At 36.1% G+C, this 17,533-nt stretch overlaps 1 protein-coding gene and 1 pseudogene across 5 annotated transcripts; one reads left to right on the top strand and one right to left on the bottom strand.

Moving 5' to 3' along the window:
• Positions 1–221: 221 nt before the first annotated feature.
• Positions 222–1,444, bottom strand: LOC109176906 (annotated as a pseudogene).
• Positions 1,445–5,343: 3,899 nt separating this feature from the next.
• On the top strand, positions 5,344–16,273 carry LOC109176905 (dihydrolipoyllysine-residue acetyltransferase component 1 of pyruvate dehydrogenase complex, mitochondrial). 5 transcript variants are annotated; one of them, XM_019326311.1, is made up of 24 exons: positions 5,344–5,649; positions 7,552–7,596; positions 7,828–7,882; positions 7,967–8,000; positions 8,527–8,576; positions 8,685–8,729; positions 8,802–8,875; positions 9,341–9,410; positions 9,689–9,877; positions 9,972–10,016; positions 10,749–10,822; positions 10,949–11,018; positions 11,202–11,606; positions 12,682–12,742; positions 12,890–12,934; positions 13,017–13,100; positions 14,235–14,311; positions 14,392–14,454; positions 14,989–15,059; positions 15,161–15,221; positions 15,372–15,432; positions 15,519–15,599; positions 15,743–15,805; positions 15,918–16,273. In XM_019326311.1, the coding sequence occupies exons 1-23, from the start codon at positions 5,549–5,551 to the stop codon at positions 15,799–15,801; spliced, it is 1,920 nt and encodes a 639-aa protein (XP_019181856.1). In that variant the 5' UTR covers positions 5,344–5,548; the 3' UTR covers positions 15,802–15,805; positions 15,918–16,273. The 5 variants fall into 5 exon arrangements, with proteins under 5 accessions (XP_019181856.1, XP_019181857.1, XP_019181855.1 ...); XM_019326312.1 differs by having other exon boundaries at positions 7,555–7,596; positions 15,743–16,273; XM_019326310.1 differs by having other exon boundaries at positions 15,743–16,273.
• The last annotated feature ends 1,260 nt before the right edge of the window (positions 16,274–17,533 follow it).

Genomic DNA, 17,533 nt, shown 5'->3' with positions numbered 1-17,533 from the left:
AAGGTATAAACCATGGACTCCCAAAACATATTACTTTGATATTGTGTTGTTATTGATGAGATAGTTGTGTTGTTGGTGTTTTGATGCTTGGAAATGTTATGGAATACATGTTTATGTGTTTATTATGAGTTTGTGTTGATATCTTGATGGTCTTGAATGTTTGGAAATTGTTTTGGAGTTGTCTGTAAATCTTTTTTTTTTTTTTTTTGTTCCAAAATTTGTGTACCAGAAATTGCACATTCATTAACAACAAATTCATGACATATCAGAAGTGGGGACAAGACTTCTAATTAGCATAAGCTTTCTATTTTGTTTTTGAAGATGAGCTTCAATGCATTTGACATGTAACGTGCATACTACTTTTTAGAATGAAATCTTGATCAACACCAAGATATGTAGAGCTAAAATATAGAAAACAAAACCTAAATTTAGCAGCACTAGTTTCTGAATAGCCTTAGTTCGGCCAGCCACTTGATATGGAGGCTTCTGACGAGGGTCAACAATATAATCTGATGAAGCACGTCCTTTGTCAAAACTGTTGCTTCTTTCCGTACCTATTCCTTGCACTGCTACTTTCAGACCACCTTTGAAGGCCTTTCAATCTCTCTAGGTTTATTTCTTCTATATGAATTTCATTTGCAAGGCCTTCTGCCTGGGCCTGTTTCGCAGCAAGCTGGTCAATTAGACTGTGAAGCTGCTTGTCCAGTAATTTCTCACGTTGAGCTGGAGAGGGTTGTTTCAATACTTTATCCTGAACTTATGCCCACTCTTTCTCAAGGTCTTGAAGGAGTTCTTCCATTGATGCCAGTTCATTTTTCTTGTCCTCTATCTTCTCTACTAGTGTGGATTTTGAAGATTCTGTACCACTATCAACCATGATAGTAGAGTTACTTACAATTTTACTTGACTTTACGGACTGGCTTGCAACTGCAGCTAGAGCACTTTATAACTCAGATCTCAAGTTTTCTTCAAACAGTTCCATTTCCTTTAACCTAATCTGATGTGTATCTGCTTCATGCAGTTTCTCTTCAATTTTGTTTTTACAATTTGATATAGCCTTCTCATATTTAGCATTTTCTTCTTGTAGTGTAACTTCTCTTTGTTGCGCCTGTTCCTTGGTGGCGGAGCGGGCATTGAGCTGGAGTGCTAGGGTAGTGTTGGAGGCGAAGGAGTGGGCGTGGAGGTGGGGAAGGCATTGTGAGATGTCGGGAGGCGGAAGTCCGAGTCGCAGATCTTGGATCGCGCGGCTAAAAGAGGCGGCTTTGCGATTCAGCTCTTGGACATAGGCCTGCTTCTTGTCTGTCAAGATCAACGGGATGGAATTTGGATTGTCGTCGTCGCCGCCATTGATGTGTATGCTCTTTCCGACCACATCTGCTGCCCAAGCAAGCAGCCCCGCCATCGCTGAGCGTTACTCCTCTTCCGAAGAGGTCTCAACTCTCAACTGTACTATTTGCCGCTTAACTAATTATTACAATCTTTTTTATTATTTTTTTAATTCCGATCTGAAGTGAAAAATAGTTGTCTGTAAATCTGGAAATGTGTTTTTGGTTCTGTTGTGTTTCTCTCGAAGCTCACTGCCTGGGCTTTGTTTTTGGCCTAGCGGAACTACCAACGGACCCCGGAGGGATTCATTGGTGAGTTCTGCTACCCGACGGATCAGGGACGGACCTTGAGGGGTTCCACCACCTAGAGTCGTGGCTCGGCGGAGCCAAGTGATGGAGCTCCTTAGGCTCCGCCACCTAGCTCCGTTGGGTGGTTCTGGGAGGGCAAGGCCCTTGTGGCTCAGCCCAATTTTGTTGTTTCGGACCGGGAATCGTGGGCCCTTGTGGCTCGGAGACTCGGGCTCGTAACGACACGTTAGTATGAAATGTGCCTATGTGATTTGTGAATAAAATTCATTTTTCCAAGCCAAGCATGATTCATGATTTTCCTAAGTGTTTATTGAGCACCGTTGAGCATGAAAGTTGAGTACCATGTTTTGGACTTGAGTTATGAGATGAGTTTACTGAATGCTCTAGTTGCATTATCTAGTTCATGAGTATTGAGATTGTCATGATCATATGGTTCCACTTGCATATTGGACTATTTCATAATCTTTGGTGTATAAAACCTATGTTTTCATATCAAAAGCTTTTGCTCACTTTAGATGGCCTATATTATTACCTAAGGATATTTTCAAAACCTGTATATGTATTTTGGAAACCTATACCTATATTATTTTGAAAAGCTTGCATATTATCTAAATTGCCATCATGAAAAGAGAAGTTGTATGAGATATATGTATGCTATTTATATGAAGTGAGGAAAACCATTATTTTGGAGGCTGCCGATTGGACTATGTCCATTCGGATCTTACGATTAGAGACAACTGGTTTTAGAAGTAACTTGGTAGAAAAATCCCAAGTTGCTAGATTCGATACTACCCGCTGGGCTTGGAATCCCAGTAAAGGGGTGTGCACACTGAAAGTACGATACCTGATTCCGCAGAGAATTAGAACCACGAGTACCGGTTCTGTGAGTGAGATGAGTATTAGGTCGGCTCTTGGTTGCTAGCCCGGATAGGTCCGTTCACGATTCGTGAAGTTTCTACCTCCCCACGAGTTTGAGGTTCCGTAAGTACGGATGTGGCGATTGTGTGGGGAAACACCGTTGCTAGGACTTCGTTGCAGCGGAGTACCTGCCTTATAGACCCAAATATAAAAGAAAGAAGAGAAAAAAGAATCACGAGATGTGATAGAGGTCCTCCGCAGAAAAGTATTATTACTATTATCAAGAGTATGAGTATCTATATATATATATATATATATATATATATATATATATATATATATATATACTAGGCATCTATCGTATGGTTTTCCATTGTTGCATAATATATGCCTTGTGATGAGTACATGAGAAGTAAAGTATGTTATATTGTTTGGTAGTACTAATATGATAACATGTTTTTACTTGATACTTGAATCTCTTGCATAGTATCTATCTTAGAAATATGTTGATATTGCATATTTTGATGAGTATATATGCTTAGTGTACATGCTTTATATATATATATATATATATATATATATATATATATATATATATATATATATATATAGTATCCTTACTTAGGATTTATGGATGGTTTGTCTTATTGCCTATGTGGATACTCGTTGTACTTGAATGTCAACCGTTTTCCAAAATCTATATCTATAGTTATGTTACAGGGTTGAGTGACTTTATACTTAGAATTTTATGCTAACGGGTTTATTTTCCTATGTGTCTTTATAACCCTTTTCAGGTGGACTTGATACATGACAAGAACGCGCATTGATAGTAATAGTGTGTAGCTCTAGGGTTTAATAGATGTTAGCCGCCCTAGTTATCCCTTCCTTTTTGGTGATACTTGATAGTTTTTTTATGTAGATTGACTACTGGTTGTTTTGTTGGTGCTTGGACACCGGGGATTGCATATCCCCTTATGTTGATGTTTAGAGCGTTTGACTCTGGTTAGATTTATAGTCGATTAGCCTGTGCAGTTACTCGATGGTGGGTAACTGTGGCGGTGACACTTTCCTTTTTAGCGATGAATTTGGATTTTATATATATCCTTTTTAGTTTTTATTTTCGCTGTTTTCGTCTTTTTAGACTGCTTAATCTATGTTTATAAAGTTAAGAAAAAAGGGGGTGTTACACTGTCCGTTCGAGGCGATGGACGTTGAGGTGAAGATCATCGGGTTGGAGGCCATGATCCGGGTCCATTCTTCGGACGTGAACTTTTCGGCGGCCATGCTGATGAATGTGCTTAGAGGAATGGAGCTGAAGATCCACCACACAGTGTGTCCAGCGTCAGGGACTTGATGCTTCAAGATATTGTGATTAGGGTTCCTGACGGATTGACCAATGAGGAAGATGCCCTAAAAGCTGTCATCCTTAGAAGATTACAGTCTTAATTAATCTCCTCCTCGATAAGCTATCATTATGTTTGCCTGCTTTCTATGACACGATGCTTGTTTTCCGGTGAGCTTTGTCTAGGGCGGTGACGGTATTGTAAGCTTGCAGTTTTGGTGTACTTCCACAGCCGAGGGTTCATAGTTGAATCCTCCTTCTGCCCGACTTACATGAAGCATCTTTGCTTGGTGGCGGCGGAAACTAATTTCGTGATCGTCTCCGTTGATTATAGGTTGGCCCCCGAGTACCCTCTTCCCATGGCTTACGACGACTCGTGGCTGGCGCTCAAGTGGGTCGCCGCCCATTCTAACGGTGGGGGGGGGGGGGGGGGGGGGGGGGATGAGGAATGACTGAAGGAGTACGTAGACTTTGATCGCGTGTTCCTCAACTGCCCAATTTTTCTTGGGAAAAGATCCGATCGCTGGTGAGGGGAAAAAATTCAATCACCTCCTCCACAAATGTGGATCCATGCGTTGCTACGATTCTTAGCAGGGGTACCACGACGACATCATCGGATTCCTCGACAGGTTCCTGAAAATGGGGGTTGAGGTTGAGTTGGACGAAGACCAAGACCCCTACTTCTCCAGCTGCAAATATTGTAGAGCCAAGAATGGCGTTTATGGGTTTAATTCCTCCCACCCCATGAAACGCTTCATGTGCTTCCCATCTCTCTCGCATCGGAAAAAAACCCTAAACCGAATCGCAATGTTGAGCTTAGTGTTCCTTTTCATGTGTTTTCTGATCGTTTTCTCCATCGGAGCTGTGATTTTCCGGTCAAGAAACAAAGCCCTGGACTCCTCCGGTCAAGAAGAGGGATGAAGATTGGAAATGACCAAAATGCCCATGCTAAATCGAACCTCTCACTGGCTGAACGACGGAACACAGCTGGAGGGATTAAATCGATTAAAAAATAATTGATTTCAGGGACCAAATCAATTAATAGGCGACTAAGAGACTACATTGACAATTCGCCAACAATTGAGGGACCAAATCGTTGATTATCTTCTTTTTTTTCCCCAGAACATTCTCCTTTAGTCCTAGAATTATTGTGTCATTACTATTTTTGGTCTTTTTCAACAAAATCATTTAAATACTTTTAAATACAAGGGTCTTTTGATTTTCAAATAGGGATTTCTTTAAATATAAATATAATGGGTCAACCCACTTTATAAAAAAGATATCGAAATGTCCTTGTATTTAACATTAATTTAATAATTTTATTAACGAAGAACTAAAAATGGTAATATCACAATAATACTAGGATCAAAAGTGAATGTTGTAATAAAAAATACTAAAACTATAAATCTATGACAAAAATAAAATTAACTCTAAAAAATATTATTTGTATTATTGAGAGTATATATTTTCCGTTGTAAAATACTAAAATGAAGGTAAATGCTGAAGAAATTCTCAAAAGAGATTCTGCATTAGAATAAGAATTTTGGTAGCTATTCTGACAAAGGCGCACACCGCGATCTGGCGGCCACCACCAACCTGTACTTTTGCAGTTCGCCATTGTCGTCCTTTGACTATTGTGTTCTATTAATCCTCCATTTTCCTGAATACGCAACCTGATTCCTGACTGAGAAAGATTCGAATCAGCGGATGATCCATGGCGCTCTCCAGGCTTCGTCATGCCGCGATTTTCCGAGCTCCTTCCCTCTTCAGAGCTCGCCTCATCTCTCCCTCCTCTACCTTACGATCTCTCTCTTGGTACAATCTCTCACACACATATTCAGATTTAATTTTTCCCTAGTGAAAACTTGTTGGCAATATTGTTCTGAAGAAGGGAATAATGAAAATTAGAATTCTCAAAGTTCTGTTAAATTGTTTCAGAATTTGTACTTGTAACTAAGTAATTGATGAAATTTATATATATGCCTATAATTATAAGGCAAGGCAAGGCAAATACTTGTTCTTAAGCCTTCTCTCTTAAAGGTTTTACAGCAACTTGTACTAACCCAATGTGTGGAAATTCGTAAGCTTTACCATATAATTCTTAATATATATTTTGAGGACAAATGAAGATTTTTTTTTTTCCCTTAGTACAATATATTACAAATTGATTAATTAATACGGAGTATCTCCTTACAATAAATGAATATACCCATAACAAGACCCAAACATAGCACCCCAACAAACAGGGATTAATTGTCCTCATAAAAGAGGGAGTAAAATATACCTCACCAGGCTTGCTCTTGGTGAGATTTGGTGACGATTTGGCCTGGCCTTAAGGCCATTGCTAACTGGGCAAGGCCTTGAGGTTAGAATAAATGAAGAGTTTGTTGCATAGCTCTTTTGTCCTAATGGAAAATATTGACTAAATTTTTTAAAAAAAATTCTTACTTTGTAAATCTCTCTTTGGAATCCTAGGGAGCTTCCAATTGGTTAGAAGTATGTTTCTCTATTACTAATACTATTTGTATTCTGGTCATTGTTGTTGGGACAAGAGACTCTTCAACCAAGAGGCTATTATCCTAATCTTCTAAGGCTTCAAGCCAGAGCTGGGTAGATTACACCATTTAAAGCAATATACCAGCTAGATAGCAACCAGGAATGATTTTTTACTGTAATATGAAAAATTTCCAGTGTAAGAACTTATTTATGAGATTGTAATGATGAAAATAAGCACATGAAATCAGCAATTAGAATTCTCAAAGAAAATTGCTTAAGAAATTTATACTAGTAACTAGTAATTGTTTTTCATTTGCATTTCCACTGGCTCTTTGAACACTGTTTATTCAATAAGTTGAACACTGTTTATTCAATAAGAAGAAAAAAGCAGATTCTTTAAAAATGAGAATTTTGTGAAAACCTCCGCAAAGTGATTTTGAAAAAAATTCTTCTATTTTATCATGCCTGTTCAACCTATTCGTTTTCTTTGATGAAGTAAATGAAAAAAAAAAAAAAAAAAAAAAAAAAAAAAAAGAAAGATTGTATGATGTATTTGAATTTCTAATGATTTAATAGAAAATTAGTTATGCAATTATCAAAGGGAGATCTTTAGGCTAAAATGGTATGGACTGAGGTCTGTGATGAGCGGTACTCAAAATGGTTGGAATATTGCATTGAGGTCTTGAATGCTGTGGGTTTTTAGGGAACATCAAATTAGTGAAAGGGATCCGCTGTATGTGGAATATAAGCTATGATCTTAAGTGAAGTCTGTAATATAGAGGAAAACCAGTGGACACAACTTTGGATGTGGACTTGGGAGAAAGGAAACTGAAAGAGAGAATCATCATGAATGATGAAGGCATATGCAAAACTTGAAAGTCTTAAAAGTTGGTAAACTGTAACTTTTTTGGCAACAAACTGGCAGAAGTGAAAATAGTATCCATGATTACCCATACATTCCATATTAAACAGTCTCAGGCATTTTAAGTGTGCCCTAGAATTAATACTTTGAAATCAGACATTGATACAACATTCTTGTTTTTCTTCAAACAACCACGTACCAGATACTGGAAAAGAATTGCTGCTACCCTTTTTGAGTTTTTGTTATATAACACTTTATCATCATATAGTATTTGTTATGATCCCCACTATTCATTTTTTATGTCCATGAAATGCATTACCAATTGAATTATGGAGTGTTTTTGACTTTTCTATTTGCAGCAGTTCTGAGGTGCTAAATCATATTCCTGAAGTCACTTCATTAAGGTCTGCATATTCAAACTCTCCTTTTATTGAAAAACTTTGGTGTTTTGATTGCAGAGCTGGACTTTAATGAAGTTTGTATTTTGAGGAAATATAACTCTTCTATTACTAGCTAACCTACCTTTAGATATTTATAATAATTTAGATAATGGGCTTTGTGCCTTTAAGCATGAGTGTGTAGTGGATGGGGTCATTTGTTTTGATTCCATGTTCACTAATTAATAAAATCTTCAGGCCTATACAGTTTCCTATGTTCAATGGAGTTCATCATAATTCTTCCAAGGTTGTGGTTAGTATAATTGTATAAGGAACAATTTGTTTTCTCATTTTTCGTTGTTGGATCTTTTCTCTGATTAATGATGGTATACTGCAGTTACCAAGTGGTGTCAGATATTTTTCATCAGCAGGTAAGAAATATATTATATCTAACACATTGCACCGCTTGTTTGGTTTTATCTTGTGCTTGTTATATTTGATTAATCATCAATTCTTCTCTGTTACTTTTTAAATTTTGCTGACTGTAGCAGTTAAGTGTAGATGGACACCATGCATTTTTCATTATTTGAGATTTTGAGCTTCATGGGAAATTTTGAAAATAGCTGAAGTACTGTATACAGTGGCACAATTTTCATTTCAACTACTAAAATTTTGTTCCTTAACATTTTTGAAACGCCATTGGATTGGAAGCCGCCTCTAAGGATCTCTTTTTCAAGTGCTCATGTGCAGCCTACAATGTTTTATGGAAATTCAACACTCAAAATACCTATAGTAAATGCCCCAAAGGATCTAAAATTTCAGAACCTGTTATCTGCACCACCAGCAATAAAATTTCTTAATTGCATAATCAGTTAGCATGCTGCTTTGCACTTATTGCATTATTATTTCCACTACTCATGTTTTCTTTGTGCATACCTGTGTTATTTATTGATGCAGAGAGTGCTTCCCATACTGTTTTAACAATGCCAGCTCTGTCGCCTACAATGGTAAGCTATGCTGTGAAATTTCAGTAATGATTGGAAAGAAAGCTGCTTTATTGTGATTTCGATATCTCCTTTATGGAAACACTGACATGCTTATTGCCCTCTTTGCAGAATCAAGGGAATATTGCCAGATGGAGGAAGAAAGAAGGGGATAAGGTGAGTTCCTAGTGCCTTGAAAGATGTCCTCCATGTCTTTATGTTCTGTTTGATTCTGATTCTATCTGACAGATAGAAGTGGGGGATGTGTTGTGTGAGATAGAGACTGACAAAGCTACACTTGAGTTTGAAAGTCTTGAAGAAGGGTATGTATTGGGAAACCTATTCAAATGCAGATTTTCTTTCTGATATGTTACTCATGATCAGTTTTTATTGAACACATAGAATCCACTATAATGTCACTATTGACGTGTGCTTTCGGAAACCTATCTGATGTTCTTTCTGATATGTTACTCATGATTGTTTTTATTGAAAGCATTGAATCCACCAGTGTCACACTGTCACTGTAGATGCATACTTTTAGACACCTATCTTTCTTCTTTAAAAAAAATTATTTTATAAATTTTCACAAGCTTTTGCTCTTCTTTTTTAATAAATTTTATTTTATATATTTTTTCATTCATCAATACATTCTGTTTCCCTATTGTTAAATTGTTCATGTGAACTGTTTTTATGAGTTAAAATATCATTGAGCTGAAAGTATACCAATTACCAAATACATTCTCACTTTATGCTATGTACTTCTTTGATGCCTCATTGGAATACTACAGTTTTCTGGCAAAGATACTAGTGCCTGAAGGATCAAAGGATGTGCCTGTTGGACAGCCTATAGCCATTACGGTAATCTCCAGAATCACAATCTCAAAATTTTGACCACAAGTTAGATTGCATTGACCAATAGAAAGTGATATTGGAGAACCTTTTGGGAGAAATGAAGTATAATACTTTACATTTTATTCAGGAGCCTGCAGGATCTGCAATTATTATCACATTTTATAACATATTGTCTAAACATCTCTCTTTCACCACATTGATATTTACATTAATATTTCAAACAATTTTTGTTGGGTGCTGCTGGCTTCTGATTGTCACAAATATTGAATTGTCTTGTTAATTAGGTTGAAGAAGCAGATGCTATACAGAAAGTCCCTTCTACCTTTAATGGTGATTCAGAAGTTGGAGATGCAGCTGGGCAACAAAATGTTGCACAGGGAGATGCAGTTCCTGAAGCAAGTCCTGTGAGCATCGACACATCGGACCTTCCACCACATATTGTTCTTGGAATGCCAGCATTATCCCCAACCATGGTAATAAGAGTGTATGCGGGCCTAGAGTTGATTTTGTGTTATACTGTTTGATATTCTGTCAATGTGAATTTATTTTATTTTATTCTACTTGCAGAATCAAGGTAACATTGCTAAGTGGAGGAAGCATGAAGGGGATAAGGTTGGTGCAAGATAGTAGGAGGCTAGTGAATCTCCTATTTAGATAGGGATGGCAATTTCAATCCGCCTTGTGGATATCCACCGAAATCCATCCTGCATGGGTCGGGTGTTTTTTGGGTGATAGTGGGTGGTGGGTCTTAAAAAGGTAAACCCACCGTGGGCCGGGTTCTATTACAAAACCCACCTAGAACCCCACCCGATCCACCATGTGTGTGTGTGTGTGTGTGTGTGTATATATATATATATATATATATATATATATAATAGTAAAATAAGTACTAGTATGTAGTTACTTATAAAAGTTTCTATAACTTTGGGTAACTTTTTACTACTTTTATATCTAAACTACTAAGTTTATTTTTAAAAATTAACAATTTAGTTTATTATATTTGAATATTTATATTATTTTATGTTTTAGTATAACTAATGAATTTTATTATTTTATTATGTGTAAGTAATTTAAATATTATTTTTTGAAAAAAAAAAAATTAATAAGATGATAAGTGGTGGGTACGCGTAGTGGGCACCCTCACCCGGTGGGGTGGGGGTGGATTTTGAAAAAGTCCACCCAATGTGGGTTGGGGTTGGAGGTAGGTGGAGAAAATATAAGGTGGGTCGGGTGATGGATGTAGCCGCCCCCAACCCATTGTTATCCCTATATTTAGATGCTTTCTGCTACCTGAAGTGATAACTTAGATGTCTTCCTTTGTTTATTTATTTTCTCCTGTTGCAGATTGAGGTTGGTGATGTTCTTTGTGAGATAGAAACTGATAAAGCAACCCTTGAATTTGAAAGCCTTGAAGAAGGGTAATTTTTCTTAGCTAACTTTATAATTCACATTTATTTGAATAGTGCTATTCTTTGCACACTTGCCGCACTATATAAATCCTTGCAATACAAATGGGTTTAGTCTTGGCAACATTGACTCTGCAGATTCTTGGCCAAGATATTGGCTCCTGAAGGCTCAAAAGATGTTTCTGTTGGACAGCCTATTGCAATAACGGTAAGTTGCTATTGCGGTCTCTGTCCCTAAAAACAGGAGGGTGATGAAAACATGCAACAAGGTGAAAAGGAACAAGGAACCTACGATGGGACTTTTAACATTGGGTCTAATAAGTTACCGCAACTTATTCTTTTGGTATGCATGATGCATCTCTTTGGAACTAATGCCCACCACGTTTTCAAGGTTGAGGATGCAGATCACATTGAAGCTGTGAAGGCATCATCTATCGGTAGCAATAAGGTGGTGAAAGAAGAAAAGCCTATCCTCCAGGACTCTACAAAAGACGTTAGACCACAGAAAACAGGCTTCAAGAGAATTAGTCCAGCTGCAAAGTTGTTAATTTCAGAACACAGGTTAGATGCATCATCAATTCCAGCTTCTGGTCCTCTTGGGACTCTATCAAAAGGAGATGTTTTAGCTGCGATAAAGTCCGGAATTGGATCCTCCAAGATCTCCTTGGGCAAAGCGGCAATGCCTTCATCACCTCAGACCCACCCCCAAACTGCTTCATCAGAATCAGCTGGGTTAAAGTCTGATTTAAAGCAACCAGATTCTTATGAAGATTTACCCAACAGTCAGATTCGCAAGGTAATTTACTTTGTTAAGCCAATGTTAATAACTTAATAATATATTTTTCCCTACATGTCTGTATCTGATAAATAATGATCGATACATTTTTGCTAATGTTGTTTGCCTTTTGGGTTTGTTCTTCTCTATCAAATGCTGATTTCGAGGCTTAGAGAATTATGAGAAAATATTTGTTATCCCCGAAAGACTCACAACCATTATATTATATATACTGCCCTACAATCAGGGAATGACATCTAAAATAAAAATATTTTTCATAATTCTAGGCTTGTATGTTATAAGGTAGTACAGGAAGTAAGCGTCATGTTGCTTTTGCTTGCTTGTAGAGCATCAAAATTAAAATATTTGATATGTAATGGATCTTCATGCAAGCCCGTTTTGTTGAAGTTGTTTTAGTGGAAGAATATGTGGACATTCATGCAACTCCATTTAATGGAATACTGTCATTTAAATTGGTTAATTCTGTTCTGCCAATCATTATGGTCCACACAGCTGTGTGGACCATACTATCAAATAATGTACATTCAGTACACAAATAATGTACATTTAGTATATTAAAAATGTACATTATATTCAGGAAAAGTACATTATTTGCGTACTAAAAGTACATTATTTTGTATAATGTACATTCAGTACACAAATAATATACTTTTAGTATATTAAAAATGTCCTTTTGGTTATGGTCCACATAGCACTGTGTGGACCATGGTCCACACAATAATTTGCCTTGTTCTGCTTTAAAGTCAAATTTTGTTTCGAGTAGCTGCTCAAACAAGGGTAACATGAGTTCATCACCTTCAATGATTCTTTCAGTTAACTTCTATGCACTGCTCTACCACTCCATGTGCTGTTATATTATCTTTTATTTTGAGAAGAAGGGATGCTCGCATCACTTTAGAGCTCCTTCTGGATGCCGTTACTCGTGTGTACTTAGTATCATCCGACATAGAAAATGCCTAATACTGCAAACATAATGTTGGAATGGATTACTTATATTTCATCCTAGAATAACAGACGTTGACAGTTTTTTTAATGATCTCAGAATATATGTAAAAAAGAAGTTTTTGGCTTTCAGGTGATAGCAGCTAGGCTGTTGGAATCAAAGCAATCTACACCTCATTTATATTTATCCACAGGTTCAACATTTAATTGACTTGTGCAAATTTCCACAGAAATCTTAAGTTTGTGTAATACATGCTTGTTTAAAATCAAAAGAAAACAAAATAAAAAAAATTACTTATTCTCTAATGTCTTCCGAACTAACCTTTTTTTTTCCCTACCAGATGTTATGCTGGATTCTCTTCTTTACTTCAGAAAGGAACTTAAAGGTAAAGAACATAGATATCTAACTAGCACTTCACTTTTCATGAAATTATTATATCCTTTCTGTCATAATTTCTTCTTTTGCAGAAAAGTACGATGCTAAAGTCTCAGTGAATGACATTGTCATTAAAGTTGTTGCCATTGCACTAAAAAATGTTCCAGAAGCAAATGGTATGATGTTATAAATGATTTCTAACTGATCAAATTGGTTTTTTACATTCATAAAATGTATAGCATAGTCATGGTAAGCATGATTCATGTGAAGTGACAATTTGTCTTTTAAAGTGAATCATGCTATGGACTCCTGCTCTCGGGCTTTTTCTGCTCTAGTCTGGTCTGAAACCTTTTCAGTGCCAGATTATGTGGAAGATTTCCTCTTGCCAGTTTGTTTTAAATTGACAAATGCTAAGACCATTAAACAAACTGGAAATGACAGATAAGTTGTCAACCTAGGATTTGAAGTTTTGCGATTGTCATAAACATGGTGTTATGAACATGTGAAACTGTATAAAAAAAAAATCAATTTGGATTTAATATAACAGTCCGTTTGGAATCCTGGAAAATGTTTTCTGGAAATGATTTCCAGAAAATGACTCATTTTCCAGAAAGTAAATATTTTCTGGTGTTTGGCTGAAGGTTAGAGAACTATCACTTTATGTTTGGTTGAAAGTTGAGAAATTACACTTTTTTTCTGTTTGGTTCATTTTCTTGAAAAATGATCAAATTATTTGTTATAAAATAATAGTAATAATAATAATAATAATAATAATAATAATAATAATAATAATAATAATAATAATAAATTAATAATAAGTGGTGGTGGTGGTGATGGATGGTGGTGGTGGTTGTGGTGGTGGAGGTGGTGCTACCGACCGCCGTGGTGGTGGTAATAATAATAATTCGGAAACTTGCTTGAAGAGAGATGAGAGAGATAGGGAAATAAAGAATTTGGAAATGTCTGCCGACTAAAAATCTAGGAAGCCATTTTCTGCCAAATTGAGCTTTTTTTCCGTTAACGAGAATGAATATTTTTCCTTTGACTTTATTTTACCCAAACACGGGATAATCCGGAAAATGAATTCCAAACGGATCCTAAGTCCTTGTTTGCTTTACTCTAAACCCTAAACCCTAAACTTCTTGATTAAATTGGATATCTGCTATTGTTCAAATGCTATCTCTCACTAAAGCTGTTTAGGTTATGGCTTCCCAAGTCCCAACACTTAGCTTTGCTATCATGTTCAAGGATTACATATTCTGTGCTTTACGGCCACTTCCCTGAATATTTACTTTCTATTTCTGTTGCAGCGTACTGGGATGCTGGAAAAGGTGAAGTGGTGTTGTGTGATTCTGTTGACATATCAATTGCAGTTGCTACTGAAAAGGTTATTCAATGGACCACTCGCTCCAGTTAATTTTCCTTATAAAAGGCTTTGCTCTTATTATGTTTTGTTTTGGCTTCCAGGGATTGATGACTCCTATTATTAGGAACGCGGATCAGAAATCAATATCTGCAATTTCCTTAGAGGTATTAATGAACAAAGTGTGAACTGCCCTTCCTTTATTTCCTTTTTTAACGTGTGGGTAAAGTATGGTTAAATTCTGCAACTGCATTTTGATTGCTCACCAGTAACAAAAACATTTATTTCAATGGATCTAGTAAACATTTATTGAGCTTTACTGAAAGAAGTGAAAGTTATCATATACTGCAGTTGTGACTTGTGATTCTTGAAACTTAATTTGGTATGGTTAACGAAAAATAATTGTTTGCCTTTACAACTGTTATGTATTTGGAACCTGGGGGGTGTGGTTGAGTGGAAGGGACTCATCCATCCTTAACCAACCCTTGGCTATGGGTATGGAGCAGGCTTAAATCTCCAGGCCAGCTCTCCCACCTAATAGAGGTGTCTACAATCCAGCGAGAGGATTAGTCACTGTGTTTGACGGTGGAAACCTTGGGTACACCCAAAAAAAAATTATGTATTTGGTGCACAGTTTCCTTTGTTAGTATTCAGTACTCAGGCCCGTGTCTAATTTAGTTTTGCATCTTTCATGTGCACAGGTTAAGGAACTTGCTGAAAAAGCACGAACTGGAAAGCTTAAACCCAATGAATTCCAAGGCGGGACTTTTAGGTAAAACAAGCTGATCTCATTCGATTTGAGGACTAGGTTCTGATTTATTACATATTAGGAACTTATATTCAGTGTCATAATCGCATGCATTCTTTATGCAGCATTTCAAACTTGGGGATGTTCCCAGTGGACCGTTTTTGTGCAATCATTAACCCCCCTCAGGTTTCTCCTCTCTTGCAAACCTCTTTAATGTTTAGACTGGACATATGACCCTCATCTGGATTTTTCTAGGTCCTTGGTGTTGATGTTACAACTCACCTGTCTGCGATACTCTTAGATCAGTTTTAATAACGAAGTTTTGTCTTTCCTCAGGCTGGCATACTTGCCGTTGGTAGGGGGAATAAAGTTGTCGAGCCAGTTCTTGGTCCCGATGGTAACAATCTGATGTAGTATATATATATATATATTTTTTTCAATTGAAATTCAATATTTTTTGGTAACCATCTAACTTCTCTCCAGGAATTGAAATGCCCGCTGTTGTTACAAAAATGAATCTGACCTTATCTGCTGATCATCGCGTGTTTGATGGGAAGGTTGGAGGTAAGTCACAATGCCCCTTAATTTAGCGGGATCATATCAAAATTCTCCATATTTGAACTGTCGTCGGTTGGATTTTGCAACTTCATACCTTTCTATAACATGGCATTCCCGTGATTGAAAAGTAATCCATATCAAATTTGCAGGCGCTTTCCTTGCAGCTCTGAATTCAAACTTCACCGACATTCAACGGCTTCTGCTATAATAGCGTATAGTTTCTTCAATTTTGTTCTCTCTGTTTCATACCCAAAACTAGTTTTACTTTCCTGAACCGTCTTCATTTTGCTTTAGTCGTTCCATTAATTTTGCTTCATTCATAAGGTCCAAATTCGAGGGGCCGCCTTCTGATTTTGGGAGAGGTTTTCCCATTTCAGAAGATCATGCAGCAGACTAGGTTTCTTCTCTGCAAAGATGGAAATGAGAAATTGAATTAATAAATAGCTCCTGATTAATCCCAACGATCACATTCTGGTTTTTTTTTTTTTTTTTTTCTTGGGTGTTGAAAGTGCCATTACATTCTTCCTTTACCAGCTATATTTGTGAAGTTGAAATGCACTTCTAGCTGGAAAATAACACCTTTAGTCTTTTACCGATAGGGTAAATTTAGTTGAGGTGAATAATGTGGACGGTTTGGAATGCATACTTCAATGTAACATAAAGCTTTTTTGCTGTTGTTCCGTCTTACGTAAATTGAATGTCCCCTATTCATTTTCATTTGTCCATGTATTTGTTCATGGATTATTTTGGGAGTGTTTGGTAAATAGTTGTTAGTTGGTTAGGTTAGTGAGTTTTACTAGTGGATAATATAGCTGATTGTAGAAAAATGTTTGGTAAATTAGTTGTTAGATGATAGCTAATTACATGTAAAATGACTTATTCAAAAAGCTGATCGTTTTGAACTTTAGCATTTTAGAGCAATAAGTTGTTATAAAAAAATTAATTAATCAAACACTCGTATTGATTGTTTAATCATGTCAAATAGTTAATAGTAGTCAAATAAGTTAAAATTGACTTATAAGTTAATATGTTATCAAACAGGGTCTTTGTTCTATTTTTTACTCCGTAATTTTTAAACCACATAGGAAAATGATCATATAATAACTTATTAAAACCACCGCAAGTCCATTCTATATTTTCTCAATCATTATTGTGTGGATCATTTCTATCAAATAATGTACATTTAATACACAAATAATATATGTTTAGTATATTAAAAATGTACATTATTTGAGTATTGAAAGTACATTTTTTATAATGTACATTTAGTACACGAATAATGTACTTTTAGTATATTAAAAAGTACATTTTTGTGGTCCACACAGCAGTGTGTGGACCATGGTTCACACAATAATTTGCCATATTTTCTCCCTATTTGGTGATAGTAGGCAAATTATATCGTGCACCCTGGCCAAAACGACGTTATTTTGGTCATTTTTTTTTTAGAAATTCCGTTTTTTCATTTCTACTGTTAACTTCAAAAAAAAAAAAAAAATCCACTATTTCGAATGTACATAAACTCATAACAGAATACACATAATCTAACATAATACACAATACACATAAACTCTTAATATAATACACATAAACTCTTAACATAATAAACATAAACTCTTAACATATACACATAAACGACATTGTGCGCCCTGGTGCACAATATAACGATTGGTGATAGTAGGCACAATACAAATGGTTTATGCAGCCAGGGTCGATTTTTAGATTTTTGTGGCCCTGTTCGGGTAAATAAATGAGGCCCTACCAAAATCACAATCTTTAAAATCAATACCGTAATTTTTTTCTAATAATAATAATAATAATAATAATAATAATAATGTAGTAAAATGTTACTATGCGCAAAGAAAAAGCCAAAAGACATATTCTGGAATAAATTACAATTATAACAACAACAACAACAACAACAACAACAACAACAATAATAA

Source organism: Ipomoea nil, unplaced genomic scaffold, assembly GCF_001879475.1.
Source record: "Ipomoea nil cultivar Tokyo-kokei standard unplaced genomic scaffold, Asagao_1.1 scaffold0761, whole genome shotgun sequence".
In the NCBI taxonomy this organism is placed as follows: domain Eukaryota; kingdom Viridiplantae; phylum Streptophyta; class Magnoliopsida; order Solanales; family Convolvulaceae; genus Ipomoea; species Ipomoea nil.
Note: the sequence above shows the minus strand (reverse complement) of the source record. Positions and strands in the feature narration are given on the sequence as shown.

Bases quoted from the DNA above. Each gene is read 5' to 3' on its own strand.
- LOC109176905 (XM_019326311.1), top strand. From the start codon at position 5,549: ATGGCGCTCTCCAGGCTTCGTCATGCCGCGATTTTCCGAGCTCCTTCC. The intron at 7,883-7,966 runs GTTAGTATAATT...GGTATACTGCAG, and splicing joins ATAATTCTTCCAAGGTTGTG to TTACCAAGTGGTGTCAGATA. The intron at 12,743-12,889 runs GTTCAACATTTA...TTTCCCTACCAG, and splicing joins TCATTTATATTTATCCACAG to ATGTTATGCTGGATTCTCTT.